Below are 27,675 nucleotides of genomic sequence, written 5' to 3'. Positions count from 1 at the left end.
CGGGCCAACCAATCACAGCTCGGTCCGTGAGGCGCACCTCGAGATAGTCCCCCAAACCACGCCCCTTGTCCCCGCTGTCCGAGCTTGCTCTGACGTCTTAACTGAGCTCCACCAGCTGGACCGTGCTCAACAGCCCCACGCTGTCACCTGTGCACGACAAAGAACGTTTATACAGTGCAACGAAATCTTTTTTTTGGCACATGTTCCATGAACACTCCATTTGCTACAACATGTTTCATAAAATGCGCAAATTGACATCTTAAACCCGTCACAATTAAGCAGTTACAGAGAGAGGTGTCTCCATTCCTTAATTTGTTTGTTCGTTGTCTAATTAAAGAATCACAATTAGCAAAAATAAAAAATAAAATAAATAAAAACAAGTATTAGAAGATGATGAGCAACAGTCTGTACAATCCAACATTCATGAGCTCCGTGACTGGTTACTGTGCAACAGGCGCGCGCTGTGGTAACGCCACGAATGACAAAAAGATATCTAAATTATTATTATTATTATTATTATTATTATTATTATTATTATTATTATTATTATTATTATTATTATTATCCATCAATCAGTTTTTTTCCACTAACCTTATCAGGGTCGTGGGGAGGGTGGGGGGTAACCCCTGTACAGGTGGCCAGTCTATTGCAAGGCTAACACAGAGAAACAAACAACCTATTGTTGTTGTTGTTGTTGTTGTTGTTGTTGTTGTTACAGTCACAATTTCCTTTTCTTAACAGTCAGTTTCAATTGAATGAATTTCACTTAAATTTCAATTAAAACAGACAGGCAGGCAGCGTATCACAGGCAGCACGCGACAGCGATGATAATCATAATAATATCTTTTTTCCGTCACGCTCCATTTATGGCCCCAGCTGAAAGTCACTTTTGGTCTTCCTTTTTGGACGGAGCTGCAGGGAGACGGTCACACACGCTTGGCTTGTACTTGGTGAGCTTTTTCACAAATGGAACTCTGGCAGGTTTCAGTCGCTTTTCTATTCCCGCTCTAACAATGAGGGGAAACCGTGCGCGCGCGAGTGCGGCTGTGTCATTTATCCAACAGTAAGTGGGCAGCGCTGCCGCAGTAAATAAGTGCACCAGCAGAGCGGTCGATGCGCCACTTGTGCCAGCCAGTGCGGGTTTGACTGGGAGGACTGGTTGACAAATAAAAGCACAGTGGTGGGCCCCGGAGCGCGCGCCTCATTGACACACGCGACAAATGAGCGCACCCCGGTGTACCGAAGAAGACTGCCCGCCGGTCTGTAAATGCGCGTCTATTCACGCCATTCACTGCAAACACTGACTTTGTTCTGCGGACAGAAGGGACCTTCTGCAGGCAGGCTACGTGCGCGCGCACTGCGTGTGTGGACATCGGCGGAGAGATGGAAAGCCGCGGCCGTGGGAAGAAGGCCACTTGCGTCCTCATCGCCTTCAATGCAACACGTCGCGTTGTAAATGAGACTGTGTTGCTGTCTGCGTGATGAAGCTGTGGGCCCGACACTTCCGCACGCGCATCCTCTAAAGTCGTCTGCAGGACGCGCGCGCTCGCTTCTGGACTGAACGTGGGCCTGCTGAGCCGAAAGCCGCACAGCTCCTTTACGCGAAGTCTGTTTGTGAAAATGTGTGAACAAACGAAGACCTGCAACCAGGCATTCCGGCTGTTCTCTAAGCACAACTTTCATCTTTCTTCATTTAGCTGGATCCTGTGTGGAAATCCACGTGACGAGCGTGGATTGACTGCAGTTAGATATGAAATCGAAACGAAATTTCTACTTTGTGCTTTAAGGCTGTTGACGTTGGCGAGTTTCGGCTTCTGGAATTTGCTTGTGTCTCGCTAGCAAAGAAAAAACAGTCCTCCCTCTCGGACACCCCACGATTACCACTTTGTCAGTAAGACAACAGTGCCTGTGTGTTTGCACTGACATACTACAAAAGCGTGTGTGTGCGTGTGTGTTTGTGTGTGTGTGTGTGTGTCACCCCTCCCATTGCTGAAAACCAAATGATGAACCGTGCAGGTTTTTAACGCGCCGTGACCGCGCGCTCCACGCAACGTCATTGATAAACGCAGAGTGGCTCTGAACGGGCCGACCTGCGCGAGCGCAGCAAGTGTTCAAGTTCCCATGCGGTCCCTCGGTCTGCAGCATGCAGCAGACTGGACGGTGCATTAAAAACCGGCCACACCGATCACGATGTGCATGCGAGGAGTAGTGGGTGTACAAAAAAAAAACAAAAAAAAAAAAAACGCGCACCTGCTCGTGACGTAAACCTAACAGAATCTAAAATAGAAACCAAATTAAATAAATGACTCGCCTGCTTTTCTAGCGTTTACATCTGATTATTATGAGTCAAACTTCTTTATTATTATTAAACGTCCTTTAAGTCAGCTTAAATAAAAACAGCATTAAAAACGGATTTCTAGCCTTAAAAATATGAAAAATGAATAAACGGTTAACTCTCTATTTATTCATCATTATTATTGTTATATTTGGGGGGGGGGGGGGGGGTATTGTTGTTTTCTAATTTTATTTTCTAACACTTTTAAGTTTCCAAGACAGACACAATTTAGGACATGACAGGAAATCATTCGTTATTAAGAGGAATCACTTTCAGCTGGATCCATTCATACATCACATGATTTCATCCATTCTGTGAGTATCAGCTGTCAGGAAATAATTTCAATCATTGTTACATTAAAAAAATGACAATCTTAAAATAATTTTGTTTTAAGTAATAAAAAAATTGTAATTATAATTTTAATAATTTTTCAAGTTAAATTATATCAGGCCTAATCAAACTCATCCTCTGAGTCTCTTGTCAGACGGTACATGTGTTGCCCTAGTCTTGGTGCCGCAGTGCCAATGAGCAGCGTTCTGAAGGTGAAAAAGAAATCCAGAAAGTGAGCTGTGGCAGATGAATGTGTGGAGCTAATCCTGCCGCACAATGATTCAGTGCTTAATCCTTGTAATCTCTTCCTACAGGGGATTATCCATCTGGATGACTAAAGCAAATTAATGGGATTTACTGAGCAGTAATTTAACAACTTGATCAGTATCTTCAACCATCAGTGACCTTTGCTTTAGTACCCACTTGAAGGCAACTGCTTTCATCTCTCCCTGGCTTACTCGATTTGGAAATCTATTTTGTTTGGAGTTATTACCTCATCAAAATCATTTGTTGCAAATATAAAACTCAATTAGCTTTCAGAGTATATTAATCTCAATGTGACATTTAGATGTTTTTGAAACATCATTCATGGGACATGGGCGATGTCCTCTGCAACATGTTTTTAGTATTTTTAAAGCGGTTAAGCATTTATACAAGCTGATACTGACAGTAAGTTGTTTGGCTAAATATCTGTTTAACAGAAGATTAAAGTTTGAGTAAAATATTAACCCATGACTTGGCATTTGATCAAGAAATGCAGAGACCACAATGTGTGTGTTCTAATAAACAGAAAGTTTAAGTGAACATTGTCAGTGCACCACTTTTCAAATACAACTATACACCAATTTATAACATTTGTTTTGTATTATTGAAGGTTTTTCTACTGCAAGAATTTGGACTTCTAACCTTTCAAAGCAATGAGAAATGGACTGCTCCTTATAAACACATCCCATCCACACAAGCACCTGTAATATACATCTAAGTGCTTTTTTATTTATTACTGAATGTGAGATCATCAAACAAATTTTAGCCTTCGTCAAAGATAAGCCAAGTATGCACTTTATAAATGATTTTGTTTTTTAAGAGGTAAAAAATAGTTATCCAAACATCTAATTGTGTGTGGAAAAAGTCATTGCCATAAAGACAAAAGTGTGACGAATATGTGAAAAGAAAGAAAAAATATTGTAAGGAAGAGGGCAAATACTTTTTCAGCACTGAGCACTGTGTGGCGTGGATCTAGAAGAACCTTTGCTTCATTCGTCTTTGAAAAATAAATTCAATTTCAGTTGAGATGTACTTATTTGTTCATGCAGTCCTTCTCACACAGGTGAAATCAGCAAGAAACCTGTAGCTATTACAAAGTATGAGAAGTAATTGAATCCAGAGAGTAACTTACTGAAATGATAGGACAGTCAGTCAAAGGTGGGATAGGCTATACACCCCCCCCCCCCCCCCCCCCCCCCAACCCTGACAAGAAGAAGTGAGGATGGCTGGAATAGAAAAGTCAGATTTCTTCGTGCTCAATGAGATACTGTATTAATTGGCATTTATGGTAAAATCAGTTTTAAGTCATTTGACCAAACAACATCTTTCAGAGAGGACAGTGAAAAAGAAAAGCTATGTGAAGCAGCAGCATTCTTACACATCTGCAAACCAAACACATGTTACAGTCTATGATGCATCCTTATTACCGCCATTCTGTCTCTCTTTCCATCCCACAGGCTCAAGCATACATATATGTGCACAGTGATAAAAGCAGGTCACAGGGTATCAGCATGTGAGCTGCTGCATAAGCACCAAGGAGGCCTGAGAGTCTCGCCACATGTAATCAGAATGGAAGTAGTGCATGGACAGACAACTCTAAAATAATAATAACCTAACATTGCCATGTGAGCAGCACTTGGCAAGAGTGGGAAGGAAAATCTCCTTTTTAACAGGAAGAAACCTCCAATACAACCATTCCCAGGGAGAGACAGCCATCTACTGCAACTGGTTGGGGGTGAGGGGAATAAGCAGACAAAGAGACAAAGGAGAGGAGGGAGGACAAACGATGGGAGAAATTGAATGACATTAGTGGGGTATAAACACATGGGAAAGTATTTTTCCAGGCTAAATGGGGACCTGATGAGGTATTGCAGAGCCGTTTCATCTCCAGTTTATGAGCTTTAAGGCATATGTATATGAGTTACACCAAGAAGTCAAGCATCTCTGGTTTGATGTTTTCTATTTGGATGTCACAGTATTAACAAGACTTCAATGCGTCTGAAGTCACAGATAAAGTGCCAGTGAAAGTTTGCAAACCCTAGAAAGTCATTTTTCCCAGCTCCAGCCATTACACCACTGCCTTTATCTTGGCAGGATCTGCTCACAACTGACCTTTATCCATGATCTATCAGAGGAAAGAGACTGAACATAGAACTCATTTCTTGCCTCTTACATAATTCAAGACTGGGGGGAAGTGGACCTCATGCTCTAAAACAGACCTAAAGAAGAGGATATCATCAAGGTACCCAAACATTCAAAAAAATTCATAAAGTACTTCTCCATCAAGGCCCTTGCAGGCATCACCAGGCTGTACAGATGGCTCGTGGGTAATAGAGCCCCAGGCAGAAAGTCAATGCCACAGTCATAAAAACTGTATGGCTGAAGAGAGAGGGCTAAATCCTTGAATACTTCAGCAAGGTCAGGGACAGAGGTTAGATTAGGCAGCTCAGCAGGGGAGGACTGAGTTATAGCCAATTCTTTTGGCCACAAACTCCAGCCAGATATCCTGCCCTTCAACAAGTCTATGTTGGGATTGTGTGTATTCAACCAAAGGAACCCAAGGACCAGGGGAGTGTTGGGTGCATCGAACAAAAACAGACTATTTTTCCTGGGAGCCTGGTGCCATTCAAGGTGGAAACTTGCAGGGATTCTGAGAGGGGGATAAGAGAAATGCTGAGCTCTTTAACCAATGATCGATCATGTTTTGTTCTGAGTCAATAGGTTCTTGACAAGAGTGAGTGTGAGCGCTTACAGTGAGTTTAGCTGAACACATAAGTTGTGCTAGGAAGATATTACTTATCTTGCCTACCAATATTCCTCCAGTTACTGGCGGGCAAAAGATCACGCCTGCCAGGTACAGGAGTAAACAAAGTGTCCTTACCACAGGATAGACACTCATCAGAGACCATCCACCTCCTCCTCGCAGTAGGTGAGCGGTGAGCCCGACCAAGCTGCATTGGTTGTTCTTCACAATCCTAAGGCTCATTTCTTCTGGGACTGGAAGAGGTGGACAGACAACGATAGCACTTAAAGAAGGAAGAGTAGGCAGATTACGATACTTTATGTGACTGATTTTAACATAAATTCTATTTCAGCTAGTTGCTGAAAAGTGGAGCTCTGGAGAGAAATGTGACAGTATAAGAGTCAGTTTGAAGCTCAGGTAGGACTGGCTGTACCAAAGGCAGCAATCTAAAGGTGACCTCCATATTTGGAACAATTTGTCTGAGTGGATACCAGTCAGTGTTTTGAATTACATCTCCAGCTTTGTTTGATTCAATCATAACTCAAATGTATCTTTATTGTTTGGGCTTTCATTTTTGGCTTTATGTTTGACTTTATCCTTTTAATGGTCAAACCTAATAAAAGTTATTATGATTATGATTGGGATTATTATTATGTGAGTATTATTAGATCCCTTTTCTTAAACCTAACCAAGTTGCTTTTTAACTGTGATTAACGGTGCCATTTCCACTGCTGCAAATACCTTCCTAGAACACTACATACCTCCTTTACGGTCACTTAGATTAAACAACTTATCATGATTCAAAGTAAAACTTACTTTGGAACTTAATTGAGTAGCATCAAACAAATCTGGGGTGGCCCTGTTTGTTTTGCTTGACCAAATGACTAAACATGACATTGCTTTTGTAATGAAAGTTCAAGTCTGTGTTTAAGTATACACTGTCTCGCTTCCAGACAATATCAAGTGCATGGCAACTTTATTATAATCCAAAAAAGTCCTTCAGGGTGGGGTTGCGGGGGGTGGGGTGGGGTATTCATCTACTGTAGCTCTAATTGATTTGGGCATTAATCTGATGTTAGAGGCAGACTAATATGTCAGGAGACTGGAGAGAGAGTACAAGTCTGCCTGGAGGCTGTTGATGACGACAAGAAGGATTGGAGAAGATTAAAAAAGATTTCTGAGTGTTATTCAGAAACAACTGGGCTGAATGGTTTGTGTGTTTGTCTGTCAAAGCAGCCTTCCAGGCTCAGTCCTACTTCTAAATGCACATTAAAGATATATTAATGACATTATTTATTTATTTATTTATTGAGAAAATTGCAGGTTTCCAGGGTAATTTCCCTGTAACGCCACATGTTTAAAAATTGTACCATTAAATGCACACATTGCATTTAATGTAAATAGCATACAGAAGGCAAAAGCACACCTTAATCATTTTTCTTTAAATCAATGCTTTAAATGCAGAGAAATGCAAACGATGCATATCTGATTAACTTGATATAACTAAATGTTACAATACATGGATGTCATATTCTTTAATATCTAAACAAATAGATACATTTCGATATCTGCAACATTTAGTGCAGCCTGCACTTTGTACAAATACAGAGCTCAACATATGCGTTTGTATTCTATCATTTCTGTAACCCATGTACTCCCAATGGACACGAGGTGTAGTGTTTGCTGTGTTGTGCTAATCCCTCTGGAGGACAGTCAGGGTAACGCTGCAGCAGAGCGGAGTTATTAAACACTCAGTGGTCTACTGCCATCATGTGGTTACTGGGGAAAACGCAATTCCAGTATGCAGGCTGATGGCTGCATTTTCTCTCCCTTGTCTCACCAAATATGTACTGATGCCCAACAGTGTGACAGTGTGTGGCAATAACATCTCCTATGTTCATGTAAATCTGCAACCAGAAAGTTAGATTATTTTGAAACATGCATAAATGCAGGAAGTAGTTTAAAATTAAAAAATGATCAGGATTATTAACCTGCTACAAATGGTATGACGTTTTGTTTCCAATTGAAACCTGCAGCCAGTGTTCATTTGTTAGAAATATGGCTCTGCTTAGAATCTCAGGGCACCTGGGTGTACATGCCACACGGAGGACTGACCAGCACTGTGACAGTGGTACAGCGAGGCGCATAGCAACAGGAACTAAGTCAAGTCAGATTATTTTTTGGAACATAGAACTTTCTCAATTTAGACATTAATATCAAAACACAAACAGGAAAATCAAAAATGAGCATGCCAGGAGAAAATGGACAGATGAAGCTGAATATGCATCACAGATGAATATTAATCCAACACATGACATCTCTGGTTTCAAATTACTCCTGAACAATAAAGGGTTGAACAACCAAAACTGGTTCACAGGTATCCTTAACGTTCTTATATATATCAGGCATTAGGACATGTTGCCTAGCAACGTCCTACTAACACCTAAAATGAGCTCTTTGTACTTTGCACTTACAATACCTTATAGTTTGTTTTATCATTTTCACTGATGGTGTACAGACCCTGCTTCCAGGTCCAAGCTCTTACTGCATTCATTAATGTGTTGTAATGCGTGATCTGTGGTACCAGCACCCCAATACACACTCAAAAAAAGGAAATTGGGTGGTTGTTACATTTACAAAAGTCTAACTTGTTATTTGAACAAAACACTTTCATGTTTCTATGGTGAACATAATGAACTCATGTGGGATCTGCATGAAATTCAACAACTTCATTTGTTCTTGTTAAAATGACATGATACAATCTAGTAACAGTGGTTACAGTGGCCTGGACAAAACTGACAAGATCACATGAGATTTCAAACCACAGGAAAATCATTGGAGTTCTAAGAGGCAGACAACCACACACACACCGCGTGTCTGCTACTGCTATTAATTGTGGTTTAACATGTCAAGGACAACACGTAAAGAAAATTCTGCATCAAGGCTTACCATATGGAAAAGAAATAGTAAAAACTTATATGTGATCATGAAAGTGGACACTTTCTCATTACTTTCATACATTGTTTTAGTAAGTATCCAAAACATACAAGTTTCATTATATAATTTTTCAAGGGATCTTATATCTGTTTTCACTCTTATATGCTTTTCATACAAGTTTCACACAAGACAGATACAAACTTTATTCCATATGGGTTGAAATCATAGCTTTCCTAATTTTGTTCAGTTGGGATCGACAACTCGGTGGCGTGGTGGTTTGCACTGTTACCTCACACTCAGAAGAGTCTGGGTTCAAATCCACAATGCAGCTAGTTTATAGTAGGTTCTCTCTGGGTATTGTGGTTTCCTTCCACAGTTAAAAGTCATACAGTTGTTAGAGTTAGGTTCATCTGTGATTCAAAACTGCCCATAAGTGTGAATGCAAGTTAAATGGTTGTTTGTCTCTCTGTGATAGACCTGCAACCTGTCCAGGGTGTACCCTGTCTCTTATCACATCTGGCACAGGCCTCCCAACCCCGATAAAGATAAGAAGATGGATGGAGCAGAAGCTTTTGTAAATCCATTAACCTTTTATGCTGACCAGACTCTAGACTTTGTTGAACGTTATGCAATATGAAGATAACATATAATGTTTAAGTGACCAAGTAGTATTGGGGTAAAAGTTACTGAATAGTGTTGGAATAAAATGAAAAGAAATTGTGAAGGACTAAAATATTCCAAGAGCTCAAATTACTTCATTAGTCATGTTTTATCAACAAAAATGCACAGGTTTATTAAATCGTTTAAGTTGCTGCAAAAGCAAAACATCTGTGTGCAACTAATGTCCACTATTGAATTAAATCCAACATGTTTTTTTAGTGCAGGAAATTGGGAATGGCTCCCTGGTTAAAAAATCTATTGAACCTACTCTGAGCTAATGTTGACTTTGTTCTGATCTTTGTGACGCAAAGGATTGAGCACAACCTAATCTGAAGATGCACTTATCCCTGTGTCCCTTGCTGACAATAATAGTCCAACAGGAAAGCAGCATCCCTTGGAAATCCAGTCCCCCAGGAAAACAATGGAAAGCCAAATCCTCTTGAATCTATAAGGTAACACGGCAAAAACCAGGAGAAAAAACAAAATTACAAAGAAAATATTTGCAAATTCACAGTTTGGGCAGTGGTTGATCTTCTCAACTGCTCATCTCACAGAAGACATCCCCCCCCCCCCGCTTCCGAGATAACATCTGGCCTCATAACTCCTGTGATATCAAATCAATGTTGTTTACATTTAGTCACCTGATGTCCAGCCACCTTACCATCCTCTCTCTATCTACTCAACTTTTCCACAAACATGATTTAAAATGAAGGTTAAACTTCACTACTTCACTTCATTACATTTTCTTCTTTTTTATGTTGTACTTTGTTATGACCTAATCATTCAACCACATATGAAGGTACTTCACTTTGTGCATCATTCAGTTTATGCATTGTCACCTTTAGATTTATCAGTAGGTCAAGTGTCACATGAACAAAGGCCAGACTCTCAGTGAGACAATCGTTAATATATTTTCTTATTCCTTATGTTGATTAAACTCCACCTGATTATATTTAAGAAATTAAGCACGACCAACTATCAGCAAAATCACATGTTGATTATAATTCTGTGTCTAACAAGTACAAAACACAGTTTCTCTCATTCAGAATCATGTACAATGATGGGTTGGTGATACATTTCTTATCTTTCCACCTCTCTTGGCAAATGCTTTGGATCTTGTTTCATTTATTACAACAAAGCCTTAAAAGTAAACAGTGGTCATTGTCAGCCTCTCTGGCTTTTTATTGACACATCTGCAGTGCATCTTTAAGTTCAGTTTTTCAGACCTTACAATATAACTACAGGTCATTGGCTCAGGGTTCACCAGACACCAAATACATGAATGGTTCAGGAAAAACTCACTATCGGGCTAGCAACGACTTCAGTGGGTAGATGAAGCTGAGGATCAGGAATTTTTCATACAAGCCATGCAGTAGCATATTAATGACTAACCTAGCGGCTTCTCTTCATTGGCTCCCTGTTAAATCCAGAATCCTATTTTCCACCCCCATCAAAATCACTCGAATCAGCAGAGTTCAAACATCATAACAAAGAGTGTCGATGAGGTGATGAAAACTCAGCTCCCAGTTTCAGTTCAGGAGACAGACATCCGTTAGGCTGAAAATGTTCCTTTTTGACAGAGCGTATAGTTGGGGCTGGATTGGATGACCTTGAATTGTCCCTTAGTTATGCTGCAAAAGGTGTAGACTGCTGATGATGCATTCAGTGTCTCTTCTTCACTCACCCTTTTTATTCATTATCAAAATCTAAGTCAGCTTTATTGTCAAAGACCATATGTGCAGTCATACACAGGAACTGGAAACTGCAATGCTCCCATGGCCCTCAGTGTACACTAAGACAATATAAAGATAAACAGATAAAAATAAAATAAATCAGGAGATCAGGAGAGATCTTCTGAGATGTGCACACACAGGGAGTTGGTGCAGCTTGCCCTCTCCACAGCAGCACCATTGATGGTTAGTGGAGCATACATGGTGTGAGCTCTCCTGAAGTCTATGATGATCTCCTTAGTCTTCTCCACATACAGGTTGTTGTTGCTGCACCACTCCGCCTGACTTCGCTCCTGTAGTAGGTCTCATCGTTGTTGCTGATGTGACCTACCACAGTTGTGTTGTCTGCAAATTAGATGAAGAGGTTGGAGCTGTGTGATGGTGTGCAGTCGTGGGTTAGCAGGGTGAAGAGAGGTGACCTCAACACACATCCTTGGGGAGCCCCTGTATTCAGTGCTCTTGTGCTGGAGGTGTTGCTGCTGACCCGTACTGCCTGCTGTCTTCCTGTCAGGAAAACCAGCAGCCAGCGAGGTGCTGATCCCCAGCAGATCCAGTTTATGTCTGAGTTGCTGGGGAATGATCATGTTGAATGCTGAGCTGAAGTCTATGAACAGCATTCGAAGGTATGAGCCTCTAGTGTCCAGATGAGGCTGAGTGAAGGGCAGTTGAAATGTCATCATTGGTCGAGCGGTTTGACCGGTATGCAAACTGAAGTGGATCCAGGTTGGGGGCAAGAGATGTTTTGATTTGATGCATGGCTAACCGTTCAAAGCCCTTCAAAATGATGGGGGTGAGTGTGACCGGACGTTAGTCAAGAAAGCAGGGGGGAGATGACTTCTTCGGTACAGGAATGATGGTGGAGGCTCTGAGGCATGTGGGGACAACAGTCTGGCTCAGTGATGTATTAAAGATGTCCGTGAAGACATCTGTGAGTTCTGCAGCACAGTCCCTTGGTGCTCATCCAGGGATGTTATCAGGACCTGGGGCTTTGTATGTATTGATCTTGGCAAGGGATCTCCACACACTGTCTGGGGATAGTGTTACCACTACTACCATTATGGGGAGTCTTCAAAGCGAGTGAAGAATTTGTTTAGCTCATCCGGTAAAGAGGTGGAACTGACAGCGGTCTGCAGTGTGCGCTTGTAGTCTGTGATGGTTCGTATTCCTTGCCACAGCCTCTGAGTATCTCTGCTGTCACTAAAGCTTTGAGAAATCCTCCTGGAGTACTGACAAGAAAAAGACACTATACCACACTGCATACAGTCATTATTTATTATTAATCTCTGGATCTCTTCTACAGAATGTCTTTTTCCCGTCTTCACCTCACCCAGTTATGGCAGATGGCCCCGCCCCTACCTGAGCCTGGTTCTGCCGGAGGCATCTTCCTGTTAAAAGCGAGTTTTTCCTTCCTACCGTTGCCAATGTGCTTGCTCAAAAGGGGTCATGTGACTGGTGGTGCTTTGTCTATTGTGTGGGGTCTTTTCCTTAGAATATAAAGTGCCTTGAGGCAACTCTGTTGTTGTGATTTGGCGCTGTATGAATAAAATTCAATTGAACTGAACAAAATTAAGTTGTATTCACTGTGTGTGTGTGTGAATTATGTCTTATGTCTTCGCTAATAAAGCAGGCTGGATCACCTGTGGAGATACTTTACTAATAAAGCTCACTGGGCTTGATTTTCCAGTCCTCTGATGTCTACAAAAGATATCAACACAACCATGATGATGATTTGTTGTAAATAGAGATCAGTCATGGAAGAGTCAATAGTTATTTTATTATGGGCTGATCAATAGTTATGGACATATAATCATCTCTCTACAATACAACATAAGATCATAAGAGCATGACAGACCACTTCAACAGAATTTCATATTTTAGAAAATCAATAAATAAGATCATAAATAAACCAAATACATGTTTTCAACTTAGATATAGATTCGTAAGTACTAATATTGTGTCTGCATGCGTTATGAAACACCCTTATCATTTTCTGTACAAACACCAGAAATCGGTTGCAGGGATAAGTAGAGAGTTAATTTACAGAATGACCCAATGAGGCTACCAGACCGTACAGAGGGAAGGCCCAACATAGAAAACAAGAGACTCAGGAAGCACTTTATAGAGACCTTGCATCCAATGTATCTTCGACATGGTTTTATATATATACAAATGATACACATCCAAATTTCGAATGCACACACACACACACACACACACACACACACACACACACACACACACACACACACACACACACACACACACACACACACACACACACAAACACACACAGACTGTGATTAACAGATCAACATGTCTGGGAGACCCTGATTTTAAAAATGACCTGTTCTTTCCCGTTCCTTCCTGAGGAAAAACGCAGAGAATCAGGGAGCTCAAATCCGCCACTGGTTGGAGTTGCAGAGATGTTCAGCATCAGTATATCTAAAGTTGAATGAATGTCCAGAACTATTAAAAAACTAAAAAGATACATAAAACAGAAATTGCTAAATCTTTATTTCTTTTCCCATTTAATTCTATATTCGGCTACTTGGCCACACTGTATAGAGAAAAAAATTCAATGACAATCAACTCTTTAAACTCTTTTAAAAATAAAGGTATTTTCAATTTCTTTAGTAAAATTCAACTAAATATTTACAGAATAGGAGTCATCAGTCCTATTTGATTCTAATCTGACTTTTCAGGTCACTCGGTCCTGCTCCTACCACCTGAGGAATATCACTTTCTTTACATTTATGATTCATGGGTTTATTTCATTCTTTTAACAAACCAGAATTATTATATCTGAGGGTTTTTTCTAATTAACGTTTATTTCATTCTAACTTAGTTCCCAGTTTGTCTTAATTGCTTGAAAATATTTGGGTTTATTGTTTCTATTTGTCTGGGTCTTAATTTTAGTCTTCCTAATTATTATTGTATGCCAGGCACATATCAGAAACAAGATTTTAGAAAATCAAAATAGGTGTTACAATAAAAACACAGAGAATTTTTAAAGTGGTGACTCACTCTTATAGAGTCTTAGCAAACACATCCATCAAAGTCTCATCAGGCAAGCTGTGATATCATTTGACCAAACTAACAAATATTAATACTTCTTCTGTATTATTTATTCCATTTTAGTTCATTCATTTTTTGCAGATCTATTTTCAGTTTTTAGTACGTTAAATATAAAACCCTTTACCAGATATCAACCACAAATCAATAAATAGATTCTAAACTGTTCAGAATGTCTGGCTCCACAATGCATTTTGGAACTGCTGTGCATACAAACCAGAGTGCAGCGAGCGCTCCTCACCAGCAACCAGGGAGCTGCTCCCACTTCACGCTTAAAGACAATTTGCTGCACTCCTCAGTTGTAGAATGACCTGCCTGAGCAACTCCAGCACGCTTTCTTTCCTGTTAGAGAATCATTAAAATCATTGGATCTTCTTGTGAATTTTAATATATAGCTTTGACCTGCTAATTTGCACTGCTCTCGAGTGGTTGTCATTATTGAAATTAACTTGTACTGCCAGTGAGTTAGTGCAATGTTAGCAAATCAGTCACAGAACATTCTCCTCTTGTTTGTCATGTCTGTTTGTCACAGATACAACAAAACAGAGATATTTTCTTTACATTTTCTCTGGCAGCCCTGATCTTCCACAGCTCTTTAACATTTTTGTTTTTATCACTTTTAATAATCTTAGTTTAGCTTTTATTTAGCAGTCATTTCTGCATGTCCAACCAACACTTTAATTTGAGAAACGTGCAAATTTTAATACAGGACATTAAAAATGTATGTCTCCCTGCTTCCTGCTCACATTTGTGTCATGTTGTCCGCACTCAACACGTCTCCCCAAACTCACAGACAGTAAGCTTGCTACTGGAATACAAAAGAAATGATTCTGTAAATGCAAAAACCAAAAATCCAAAGCATATTCAATCTGCAGTGGTATGGCCCTTTCATCTTGATAAGAAAGGTGTTTTACGCTGAATATGGCTCACTGTCATTATCATTAAAACACAGAGGTAATCAAATCCTGTACAAAATTACGTTCCTTCACCACACACGCTAACACACACACCTCATCATTACAAAAGAAGAAAATAATACAGAATACTTTCATTAACAACACTTCATCATTATTATCTTAGAATCATCTGCAGAATTCTCTGAATCCTACTGATGATTTCCAGATTGTTGAAGAAATGAATGGCAGTTTGTTAATAGATACATGTTGGTATACATAGCAGTTGTAGTAGTATAAATGTCATTATCACAGTTTAACAACATGAAGTGGCTCAGAGAGAATCAGCTTGGCCCTAAACATTTTCCTTTGTCACTGATGAAGCAGCTTCTTAGCCAAGAAGTCAAATCTAAGACCCAGATGAAATTGGAATGTCTTCTCATTTTAGTACCCAGGTCAAAATGTCTCATTATGTGTAAGCAGTAACAGGCAGCAACTTCACGTCAGTACTGAGTTATTTCTGTTGAAGGAGAAGTCTGCAAAAATGTGATCAGCCCAAACATACTGAACTTAATAAGCTTCAATCTGGTTTTTCTGGGTACTCCAAGACTTTGGCACACTGACATATTTTAATTCCAAAGAGACAAAATCAGAATCAAAGCAACGTGGATTCAAACCTTTACCCATTAGTATCAGACAGTGTCTCTTTGTTAACACCACCAAACGATGTGTTTTTAACGAGCCCAAACTACGATAAACCTGATGACATCATCAGGGTTATGATGCATTTCACCAAACTTTAAGAAAAGTATTCATAAGGTGCAATTACACACAAAGTCTCTGTAATCAGGCAAACTGAAATGCATTTGGCAAAACCCATTAGATGGAATTCAACCGCTGACTGTGAATTCTCTCCCGAAGCTTCCAGACGTAGAAGACAAATTTATTGAGCGCAGCTGGAACCATCTGTTTCAAATATCTGATGTAAAGATAGCAAATTTAAAAAAGGGCATAGAGGGCTTCATGATAAGGTGTGAAAATATGTTTCTTTCTCTTGATTCCAACTATTGTCTGTACTTTTCCTCATCCTGTTGGCTAACAAGGGCTAATATTTGAGTTGCTAATGCAGCTGAATTCACAAGTACTTTCACTTTGCATATGGTGCAAATGCCCCATTGAACTCAACTTGGGGCACCAAAAGGTGAGCAAACAGCTTTTCATGAATGAAGTAGCTGCTAGCTGCTTCTGAGAGTTTCATGACAGAATCAAATGGCTTACCACCTCTCTTCAACCCTCAAATTACAAACTTCTATTTTAGTTTTGCAACTATAATCCAACAAGAATATTTTACATTGTAGATTATTAACCAACCGAATCATAATTTCTGCTTCTGGCATGAATTTGTTGTGTTTTGTAGTCAGAATCACATGCAATAAAGTTTACTTTATGGCCTGGTAACACAAGCTAGAGCGTTAACATCCCACACAAGATCACTGGCTGTCAAATTTTTCTATTAGTCATACACTTGAACTTTGTTTTCACTCACTGTTTGACCAGGCACTAAACCTACTTAGCTACTTGGCTATTTTAGGAAAAGATAATAGTTGTGGTTAAAATAAAATATATATGGCTATCACTGGATGGCTACTGAAAACTAAATTTTGAGCCCCTTCTGTCCAAAAACGTATGATACATTTTTGAACAGCTCAGGTAAGCTTATATCAATGTCATTATTGGTTTTAACCCAAATAAATTTCAGTATTTTACCTCAGTGAATGTAAACAAATGTAAAGGGTGATCAGCTGAACACTTTTAGTGCATAACTACTGTGGCTTTACTTCAGCTTCAAATCATGGCAAGGTCATCTGTTACAGTTGAGGTTAGAAGTTTGCATAAACTCCTCATGGGCATAAATGTAATGGAAATTTTGAGCTTTTCATGATCACAATTCTTTCTTTTTTCTACTGTTCTTTCTTTTCCGGAATTATTTTAGAAAACTAAAAAAAGAATTGAGTGCACAAGTTTGAATTTATTTTGATTTTTTTGTTTTCTCTAATCCAGACAGGGTCATGGTACTGATTGGAAGGTTGGTGGTTCAATCCCTGGCTACTCCAGTCTCATGTCTAAGCATCCTTGGGCAGGATGCTGTCTGATGCTGTCTAATGTGTGTATGAATGTAACATAGAAATCACTTGTATGTAGACGTAGATGATGTGGTAAGTTGTATAAAGTGCTTTAAGTGTTCAAGTAGAGTAGAAAAGTGCTAAGAACCCGTCCACTTACATATCAACTTCTCATTAGTGATCATGTCTGACAGTGGTAGTTGTTCTTTGAAGCATAAACATTATTTTCCAGCACCTACTGGATTGATGAATAGTTAGAGCAATGGTAAAGTCTAAGGAACTCAGTGAAGATCTAAGGAGAATTATAAATTTATACAAGTTGGAAAATCTGTTAAAACTATTTCTAAACCACTACAGTTTCCAAATCATCAGTTCAAACAACTGTACACGAGTACAAGTTATTCAGATGTGTTACCACCTTCACCCTCAAATGAGAGGAAATTACTCAGGATGTTCAGGAACAACCCAGGAACCACTCAGGCTCAAGCCTGGCATGAGCTGTAAACTGCTGGAATACCAGCGTCACTGTCCATGGTAAAGTGTGTTTTAAATAGCTGGGGATCAAAGGCTACTGACCAAGCAAAAAGTCTACTCTCCAAAATTGAAACCTTCAAGCTTGACTGAAATTTGCAGTTGCCCAAATGGAAAACCTTCTGGTGAACGTGGCCAGGGAGACATTAGCTGAGCAATCTGGCCACAATAACGAGAGCTATGCTTGGAGGAGTAAAGGTGATGCTTGCAGCGTTAATAACACTGTACCAGCTGTTAAGCATGGTGACTTCCAACATCATTGTGAAGTTTGCGGACGACACTACAGTGGTGGGTCTTATCACCAACGGTGATGAGACGGCCTACAGGGAGGAGGTCAGCGCCCTGACCCACTGGTGTCAAGACAACCATCTCACCCTCAACGTCGCAAAGACAAAGGAGTTGATAGTGGACTTCCGGAGGTGCAGAGAAGTACACACCCCCATCACCATCAACGGCGCTGCTGTGGAGAGAGTGAGCAGCTTCCGGTTCCTTGGCGTACACCTGGCTGAGGATCTTACGTGGTCAGTACACACAAACAAAACAGTGAAGAAGGCGCAGCAGCGCCTCTTCTTTCTCAGGAGACTGAAAAGATTCGGCATGAGCCCCCGCATCCTCAGGACCTTCTATCACTGTGCCATTGAGAGCATCCTCACTGGATGCATCACCACCTGGTATGGCAACAGCACCGCCTACAACTGCAAAGCTCTCCAGCGAGTAGTGCGGTGCTCTGAACGGATAATTGGAGGTGAGCTTCCCTCCCTCCAAGACATCTACAGGAAGCGGTGCCTGAGGAAAGCGGGGAGGATCATCAAGGACTCCAGTCACCCCAGCCATAAACTGTTCAGACTGCTTCCATCAGGAAGGAGGTTCTGCAGCATCCGGTCCCGTACCAGCAGACTGAGAGACAGCTTCTTCCATCAGGCCATCAGACTGCTGAACACGTCATAGACACCTCAGCTTCACTACTGGAACTTTAACATTATGCACTCCACACTGTATATAAATGCCACTTGTTTTGCACATATTCAACTCTGTATATTTTATATATTTTATTATTATTATTATTATTATTATTTTATTTTTATTTTTTTACTATTTAATTTGTAAAAATGTGTATACACACACACACACACACACACACACACACACACACACACACACACACACACACACACACACACGTAGGAAAATATTTAGTATACACATCCAGAAATGCATATACTATTATATATTGTACATATATTTATTAGTTTCAGGTTGGCCATTCTTGTATTTTGCTCGTTTGTGTTGTTGTGTTTGCACATCTCTGTTGCTTGTGGGGCTCGCACACAAGAATTTCACTCGCATGTGCTGTGCCAGTGTGCCTGCACATGTGATGTGACAATAAAAAGTGATTTGATTTGATTTGATTTGGTGGTGGCAGCATCATGCTGCCAGTGGTACATTGCACAAAGTGGATGGAATAATGGAGGACAACCTCCAAACCTCAACTTCAACTCGAACCAACAGCTAGATGGGTGAAAAAAAGACAATGATCCCAAACACAAATCAAAACTTTTTGGAATAGATAAAGCAGGAAAACATTAAGATTCTGGAATGGTCTTCCCAAATCCCTGGACTCGAACCCTACTGTAAATGTGTGGACTAACTGATTAACTCATTTAAATGAACTTTTCCAATTCTGCCAAGAGCAGTACTCAAACATCATCAAACATTGTTTATGAGTACCAAAAGCGTCTGGTCGAGGTGCAGCTTGCTAAGGGGACATTTAACCAAATAACACGTAGGAGTACGCGTTTGAGGTTGCATGTATAATTTTGACCCTGTGTGGATGAAAGAAAATCCAAAATAAACTCAAACTTGTTTTTTAAGTCCATTAAAGATGTATGTGGCACAGGCCACCCTGGAAAAAGAACAGTTAAAAGAAATGAGTAAAAGCCCCAAATTACTGTGATATTCATGCCCATGATGAGTGTCAGTAAACGTCTGACCACAACTGTATGTACTGTATCTCTCTCAGCACCATCAATGCACTCTGCCCAACACTGTTTCAGTACCTGGTAAAAGACAAATCACCTTGAAAGCCAACAAGGAGAAACAAACTAAAGTCAAACCAAAGAAAGGGAGGATTTGCAAACCTGTGCACAGGTGGTGATACAAACACTTTTATGACACACTGCTGCCTTTCTGACAGTATGAGCACTTAATAATTCATGTGAAGGCTTTCTGCTTACACAAGAAGCATTAAAATAAAATTCTGTTTATTTATAAGTTGGTTTTTTTGTTGTTGTTTTGGTCAGCACAGCATTGAACTGCAGAGACAGAGCAACCATGTCAGACAGGCTTGAAACTACTCAAATATGGAAAAGCTCCAGTGAAGTTGTCTGAAGGCTTGTGTTAGCAGTGTCTCTGTCTCTGTTTGTCCACTGAAGGATGTCCAAACTATAAAATTGTATTGAAATTTGCAAAATAACAGAGATCTTCTTAAACCATTTCAGTCATTTTTAAGAGGGTTCATCTAGAGGAAGGAAATACTAGTTGATAATTACGTGGAGATGGAGAGGAAGATGAACAATCGTGATCACGGCATTCTCCAGAGGGGGGAGTGATACGCTGTTTTATACGACACCAGTCTGCAGTGTTCATTCAGCCACAAGACCAAAGAAATTGCCTGTGAGCACTCATGTGTTCATTATGTATGAGTGGCATGTGAAGTGTTTTCATGTCACACAAGATTATTATTACTTCTGTGTGTTTATGTAAGATTGTCCATCACTTCTGTGCAGTACTCATTTGTACAAGTTAAAAAGGCATTTAAAAGACACCTGTATGATCTGACCAAATCTGTTCAGCTGATAACCCCAAACAATTAAAAGAATGAACGTTTGGATTTCATAGCGTCACCATTCAGCGGTGCAGATTTCAGGGATCTGACCCCATGCCTTCCTGTCTCCTGTGTGGGATCTACAGAGGCTACAAAAACACAAGTAAAAAACATAAAAGGTGCTAGAATGAGTTTTTCTGTCCCTGGTTACTATTGCAATGCAACATGGCAACAAACAGCATAACCACAGTTACTTCACCCACTGGATTTTGGGCTACCCTTATGAAACCAATCACCACCTTTGTTACTTTGGAGTCAGGAGTGATCGTATTTGAGCAAGTGTCTGTGTGAGGCCTAATATGAACTACCTGATTCAGCAAGTCCTTTCAAAAGTGATAAAATTAGCTAATATACCATGATAACTTTTGGAGAAATTTATTTAAGGGATTTAATGAGAGGAGTTGACACATTTTGAACACGAGTCTAGTGGAGCTAAAGATTAGGTTGGCTGATTTCATTTTTGTGACCTGGAAAGCACAGCCACTCATTTATAGACAGTGCATGAACGTGCTATACCCCGTGGAAGAAGACCTGCTTCCTCTGTAGATATGTAAACTTGTTAAGTCAAACTCGTGTTATGGTTCAACACCTGATTATGAGATAGATCCCACCTGTGAAACTCCAGTCAGGAGAGTGTTCCCTACTATACACTCACTCTGTGAAAACTGATGAATATAAACTGAAATTTTAAAACCAATTTTGGGGTGTCTGCCATGTAGCTGCTGTAAAGAATGTTTAAACATGACCGAGTTTGGACCATGTGGACCATGAGTTTGGATCCAGAGGAAGCATGGTTACATTTACAGGTAACTAAATCAGTCAGGAGACAGGTGAGCATTGGGAAAGGGCACATGTTCCATCAATGTTCCAGCTCTATTTATCCTCAGAGTGCATTGTGCATAATGAAATAATATATCCAGATGCGTCTAAACCCTTTTCCTTTGTGTGGACAACCATACATTTGTTGTGTTCTGTGTGAATGGTGTGTACTGCGTGTCAACCCTGTGTGGCTCTGGCAGTGTCCTCATAGCCTTGTCTGAGCCTCAGGGATGTAGATCTCGATGCTGTCAGCGCTCTCTGTAGCTGAGTTTTGTCGTACAGATGCTGCTCTCTTGGCGGCCATCAGGCGCTTCCTGGCCTCCTGCCGCTGTTTCTCTGAGCTTTCCAGTGAGCGGTCTCTGGCCAGAGGGGGGTGATGATGGGGCCCCTTGGGTGGCTTTTTTGGCACTGGAGGTGGGAGCCGCCTCTCCTGGGAGGGGGATGGTAGGAGGGAAGGGCAGAACATTTCAGGAAAAAGACATACTTATTTGTGTGTGTGTGTGTGTGTGTGTGTGTGTGTGTGTGTGTGTGTGTGTGTGTGTGTGTGTGCGTGTGCGTGCGTGCGTGTGTGTGTGCGTGTGCGTGCGTGCGTGCGTGTGTGTGTGTGTGTGTGTGTGTGCGTGCTAATGTATGCCTAGGAATGAGAATGAGTTAAGATGACTTCCATTCTGTAGAATTCTGCATGAGTCACCCACTGATTATCAGAATCTTTCCATTTTCTCTTTCAAATAAGGTTTTTTGGTTGCTGTGTAACAATCTATATGCTTGAAGACAGCTGAAGTCATACCTCTGACAGAGACATGTATTTGTCTGAACAAACAAGGCTTTGGCATGATTGTAAGCTAGATATGTTCAAGTGAGAAAGGGTCCTTTTGTCTGTGTGCATGCATCTTTCCTATCTATCATGTGGCAAGGACTGCTCCTGCACATATGACATTTTCTTTATTTCCTTGCAGGACTGATATAGCTCCAATTTATTCAATATTTAGATTCCACTCTATGGCACCATAAATGTCCTGAAATAATTATTTTATAGCTCTGTGCTTCAGTCTTTTCTCTTCATTTTTACACTTCCTGCTGATCCCAGCTATTAAAATGCGAGTACCGTCTCATTTTAATTGCTAAAAATATGAACTGAAGGCGGGCTTGAAAACAAAACTTTCGACAATTTTGCTAAAATTATTGCTGCTCTTTAAGCTAGCTAAATTACAAAAATCATATAATTGAAATGATACAATTAATGATGGCAAAGGCAAAAAACGTTCCCTTTTTGAACGTGGTCGGGTTGTTGAACTGCATAAGCAGTGAGGTGGGACGCAGTAGGACAGTCATTTGGACTTTTTTAAATGATCCTGGTGGCTAAAAAGTCAAGTGGAAGACCCAAAAAAATGTCTCAGCACTGAGCCAGACAATATAATTGGCTGTCCATCAAGGCATTGGACGATCCTCGACCCAAATTAAGGCCGTTACTGGTGCAGCCCCATAACCATCAGACTGCATTTGAGACTGAAGGGCTTCAAAAACAAAACAAGGCCTCGTCTCCCTGAACGCCACACAACTGACCCTTTGCACCAAACATGGGACACTGAAAGGTGGAGGAAAGTTTTATTCTCTGATGAGAAAAAACGTAACCTTGATGGTCCTGATGGTTTCCAACGTTACTGGGACGACAAGCAGATCCCACCTGAGATGTTTTCTACATGCCACAGTGGACGGGGGTGCCATAATGGTCTGGGGTGCTTTTCCTTCAGTGGAGCAATGGAGTTCAGGGGTGCAGGGGCGTCAAACGGCCACTGGCTATGTCCAGATGTTGCAGAGCATCCCTCATGACTGAGGGCCCTCGTCTGTGTGGTAACAACTGGGTTTTTCAAAAGGACAGTGCTACAGTGCACAATCCCCGCTGGACAAGGGACTTCTTCCAGGAGAATAATATCACCCTGCATGTTCCCCTGATCTAAATCCAATTGAGAACAGTAGATGCCCTTCGTGCGGCCGTCTTCACCACTCACTTCATGGAAAAGCTTGCATCAAGCATGCCGCAACAAATTTCCAAGTGCTCAACAATAACGGTGGAGCTACTCATTACAGAGTTCATGTTTGGAACTTTGATTTCTGTTTGGGGGGGGGGGGGCCTTACAGGTTTTTTGGAGGTGTGGGCCTAACCTTTTGATCAGCTGTAAAACAGCCTGTTCCAGTTTTAGTGTTGTTTTCAATAAATTGCAGGCTCAAAAAATGTTTTGCTCCCATTTCTTCTTGTTGCATGTTGAAGCTCTACTTGGAACCTTGTTAAGATCCAACCATGCAAAATATGATTTTTGGCCATTTCTTAAGTGGGCTTAAACTTTTGATCGGGACTGTACTAACTAAATGGAAAGATATGCAAATAAAAATCTGCTATTGATTGAAGTAACAGAAGAATGAGAAGACTTGCTGTGTACATTGGAAATAAAATATTTGAATTATACTTCAATCATAAAGGGTTAGCCTGAGCTTCATTTCCTTATAAATGCACCTACTGTGAACTGGTGTGTAGCAGTTTGATGTCCTGTAAAATGTTTTAGCCACACAACAAACAAAGCAAAAAGCCACAGACAGGAAGGTGGCTGTAAGTGAAAGAAGGAAGCAAGAGCAGAGAGCAGCATGGATAGATGGATGGAAAGACAGACATGATGAATCCTAGGAGGCCCACAGGGGTCAAGGCCTTGTGCTGTTGGCATTGCTCTTATGTTGACTGATGTTTGCAAGCACCTTCACTGTCAATACACACACAAAAAAACACACACAAGAAAGAAAAAGACAACAATGAGAGCAAATTAAAAAGCCAGTTAATATTCACAATGATGCTGAACATCTGCAACATTTACAGATCCACTCACACGTATGCACAGGCAACAGTATCTGTATAACCACAGAAACCTCAGCTGTCATTCACATTAATGATAAAAGTTTTTTTCTTGTTCTTTTTTTTCAAGTGGGGAAGGGGGCAAAATTGTCAGATGCTTTTGTTTTTTGTGACTTTTGTTAGGACACCCTGCCAACTTTACATGGATAGAGATTTTAAGCCAAAACATGATTTTTTTTCCTGACATTTTCTCAGTTTTTGTAAACAAGGAAAATCAAAACATGATACCAGAGTGATTGCAAAAATAATTCCACACCTACACTCTTTGGTGAAAGTACAGTAATTATGCTGTTATTGTTATTTAGATAATCTCTACACAGAAAAACCCTTACACAACCTGTGAACCTTAAGGGATGTTCCAAAGTAGGTCACCATCCAAAGTAATGAGTAGACGCTCCTATTTCCCCTACTGCTGCCTTCACTGAGTCTGACACTCAAAGACTGTGTTCATTTTATTCTGCTAACAGTGAAACATTAGTGTAGGCTCACCTTACATCTGAGTTAAAGGTGTGAGAGTGTCAGCATAACTTATAACTTCATGACTGGTATGAATGCAATTTGCAATTTGTACACTGGCTGTTTAATGTGTAGGTTCCAGGTTGGACTCTCTGTTGCCTTCAGAATTGCCTCAATTCTTCATGGCATAGATTCAACAAGTTGCCGGAAACATTCCTCACGATATGTGGGTCCCATTCTACCACATCCTATATTAGATTGAGATCTGGTGACTGAGAAGGCCATTTGAGAATACATTCAAATCACCTTTCGTCCACATTCCGATGCTCAGCAGGACATCTTGACCATGTTGACATGTCTACATGAACTGAGCTGCTCCTATGTGATTATCCGGTTAGATATTTGCAAGGAGTTGAACAAGTATACCTAATAAATTGGTTGGTAAACATATATGAAATAAATGGACTGGTTTCTTTTGTTACTCACGATCAAACATATTAATATGTCATACAATTAACATCAGTGGATGCACGTCTGAGAGGGGCTTAAGAACACACATGAATAAGGACCTTAAAATGAACAGTTTGTGTAATAGTAACTGTTAAAAAAGGCAAAGTGCTTTCAGTTTGCAATCTTGTAAACCCTGGACAGATTAAATCAAGTATAAGAAACAGATCCTGGTTGTCACACTGAATATTTTTTCATTTTTATCTGACTGTGTTTGCTCATGTTCAGTATTTAAGCCTTCCAACAACTTTGCAGGCACATTTATGTCACTAAGCAGTCTGACATCATCACACTCAGACCCCTGTGAGTTCAACAGTTAGATGCTTAAAACAAACAGATCCAGCAACATTTAACTTTTTGGATCTTCAACAATCATCATGACTTTTTTACAGAACATGACAATAACAAGGACTGTACTATCATAGAGCCAGATGTTTTTTTCTGATTACAGTCCTGGGGGAGACAATTGTTTTAGTGTTGCTTACTTTTCTCTGATGTCAACACAGTGAACCAAGTTTTTATATTATTTTTATTTTTTTAAATCATTAAGTCGGACATGAAGTCTGACAGAGTCACATGAGGTTTGCTTTAGGCTGTAACAGAGGCACGTCACTAGAAGGTTATCTGTAGCTTTCAGTCATTTGAGAGTTATGGAAAACTGCTTGTTCTAAGATTCTGTGCTGTCATGACTCAAACCTTTATTTTCAATATTTACACTTAGCTTAAGGTTAATTATTTTAATTAAATGCAGGTACCATGTCAAGTCTAGTGTATTGTGTATATATCAACTGAACTTGTGTAAAACTGACTTAAATAGTATTTAAATATATAAATAAATATAATAAATGCATTATTATTATTATTATTAATATTATAAGTCAAAATCATGATGTGTAGCCACACATATTAGTTTTAGGAATGTTTTGAGCAGGAATCTTTGACCTCTAATGTGTCAGCAGTGAATGCTTAAAAAGGTTTGAAGGAACCGACAGAGGTCATCTTTTGGCAAGTAATGCAGTGAAAGAGCTGGATCAGCAATCATGTAGCCAATGGATGATGGAAGTTGTGAATGTACCTTTCTGTCTGGGGGATCCAAGGGCCGCCAGTTGTTGGCTCTGAGCTGGTGAAGCTCATCAAATTTGAGGCTTATGTTCTCGATTGACAACTGAAGCATATCCCAAAAACCGGCCAGATCTGAGGCTACTGGACGAGGGTGGGCTTTGGGGTTCTATGACAGTAGATAAGCAGGAAGAATAGAAAAAAAACAAGAAAATGAATAAAAAGTTGTTATACACACTCTCATGTTAAACTTTGTATATATAGTATCTCAAAAAACTTGTCTGTGAATTCTGTCTGTGTATTGTAAATATTCTCATTCTTTTCTATTCTTACTCTATTTCTATTCAAGTACAACACTCCTGTACTTATTCTTAGTTTATCTTATTTCTGTATGGTTGTTTAAATGTATATTTGAATTTTTTCATTTTCATTTTATTATTTTTACACACATTTGATCCAGGAGGACAATATTTCGTCCCACCGCATACTTGAGCGTATATATTGTTGGGCTGACAATAAAACACTACTTGACTTGACTTGAAATAGTAAAAGATACTGGTATGCAGTTATAGAAATATATGATGACATTTTGTATGATAAGCTTGGCATTAATTACCATTTGCCATTACTAATATTTTATTACATTCAGTTGATCAGTCAATCAAATATTCACTGTATAATCAAAGTAAAGGTTTTTTCTTCAGTAAATGAAACAATTTAAAAGGTTAAACATTAGAAAACACAAGAAAAATATTGGAAAATTTGAAATTAAAAAGCTCATTAAAAGGAAAAGGAAGAAATGAAATTTAAAAATTTTTTTTTTTTAGTTAGAAGAAACAAAACGCTTTCCACTGCTTCAGACTCACCAGGTTCTCCTCACACAGCTCCCTGAACTGCTCAAACTTCTGGGACATCAGAAGCTGAGCACTTCCCATAGCACTTCTCATCTTCTCTAGGACTATAAGCACAGACACAGAGCTTAGAAAGAGACTCTTCTACATATTGATCTGTTCTTAACATGCACATACTACAACATCACTGATTGGCAACTAACAAATTTGTTTAAGCCTCAGGAGCTTTTCTGAGAGCTTGACATTTGAACCTACTCTGATTGTGGGTGTAACCCTGTCCCATTAAATGCCATTGCTCTTGATGCTCAATTTTATGACTGTTTGAATTTGTTTTACATACCAGAGCTGACTACCTGGTCACACACAATCCTGAGGACTATATTATTATTTACAGTAGTGTAAAATTAGAATATCTTGGAACCATTCGTATTTTTCTGATTTTAACGCAGAAAAGTAAACTGTCACATAAACTACATTCATTACACACAAAGTACAATATAGTCATTGCATCAATGGCTAACAATAACTATAATAAATATAATATATATACAATATATTTACACTACCAGTCAAAAGTTT

The 27,675-nt window shown here is 39.8% G+C and overlaps 1 protein-coding gene across 6 annotated transcripts in view; it reads right to left on the bottom strand.

The window, feature by feature from the left end:
* Positions 1-14,167: 14,167 nt before the first annotated feature.
* The window catches only part of dlgap1a (discs, large (Drosophila) homolog-associated protein 1a), a 162,832-nt gene continuing 149,324 nt past the window's right edge, over positions 14,168-27,675 (bottom strand). For 5 of the 6 annotated variants that reach the window (XM_004565093.3, XM_004565092.3, XM_076876502.1 and 2 more), the window contains 3 exons: positions 27,112-27,203; positions 26,262-26,414; positions 14,168-21,751 (listed from right to left, as the gene is read on the bottom strand). In XM_004565093.3, coding sequence (XP_004565150.1) covers positions 21,527-21,751; positions 26,262-26,414; positions 27,112-27,203 — 470 coding nt within the window. In that variant the 3' untranslated portion in view covers positions 14,168-21,526. Of the gene's footprint in view, positions 24,075-26,261; positions 26,415-27,111; positions 27,204-27,675 lie in introns of all 6 variants that reach the window. The other variant, XM_004565096.4, reaches the window with a different exon arrangement.

This window comes from Maylandia zebra, linkage group LG18 (assembly GCF_041146795.1).
Source record: "Maylandia zebra isolate NMK-2024a linkage group LG18, Mzebra_GT3a, whole genome shotgun sequence".
NCBI classification, from domain to species: domain Eukaryota; kingdom Metazoa; phylum Chordata; class Actinopteri; order Cichliformes; family Cichlidae; genus Maylandia; species Maylandia zebra.
This window is presented reverse-complemented; position numbering and strand designations above follow the sequence as displayed.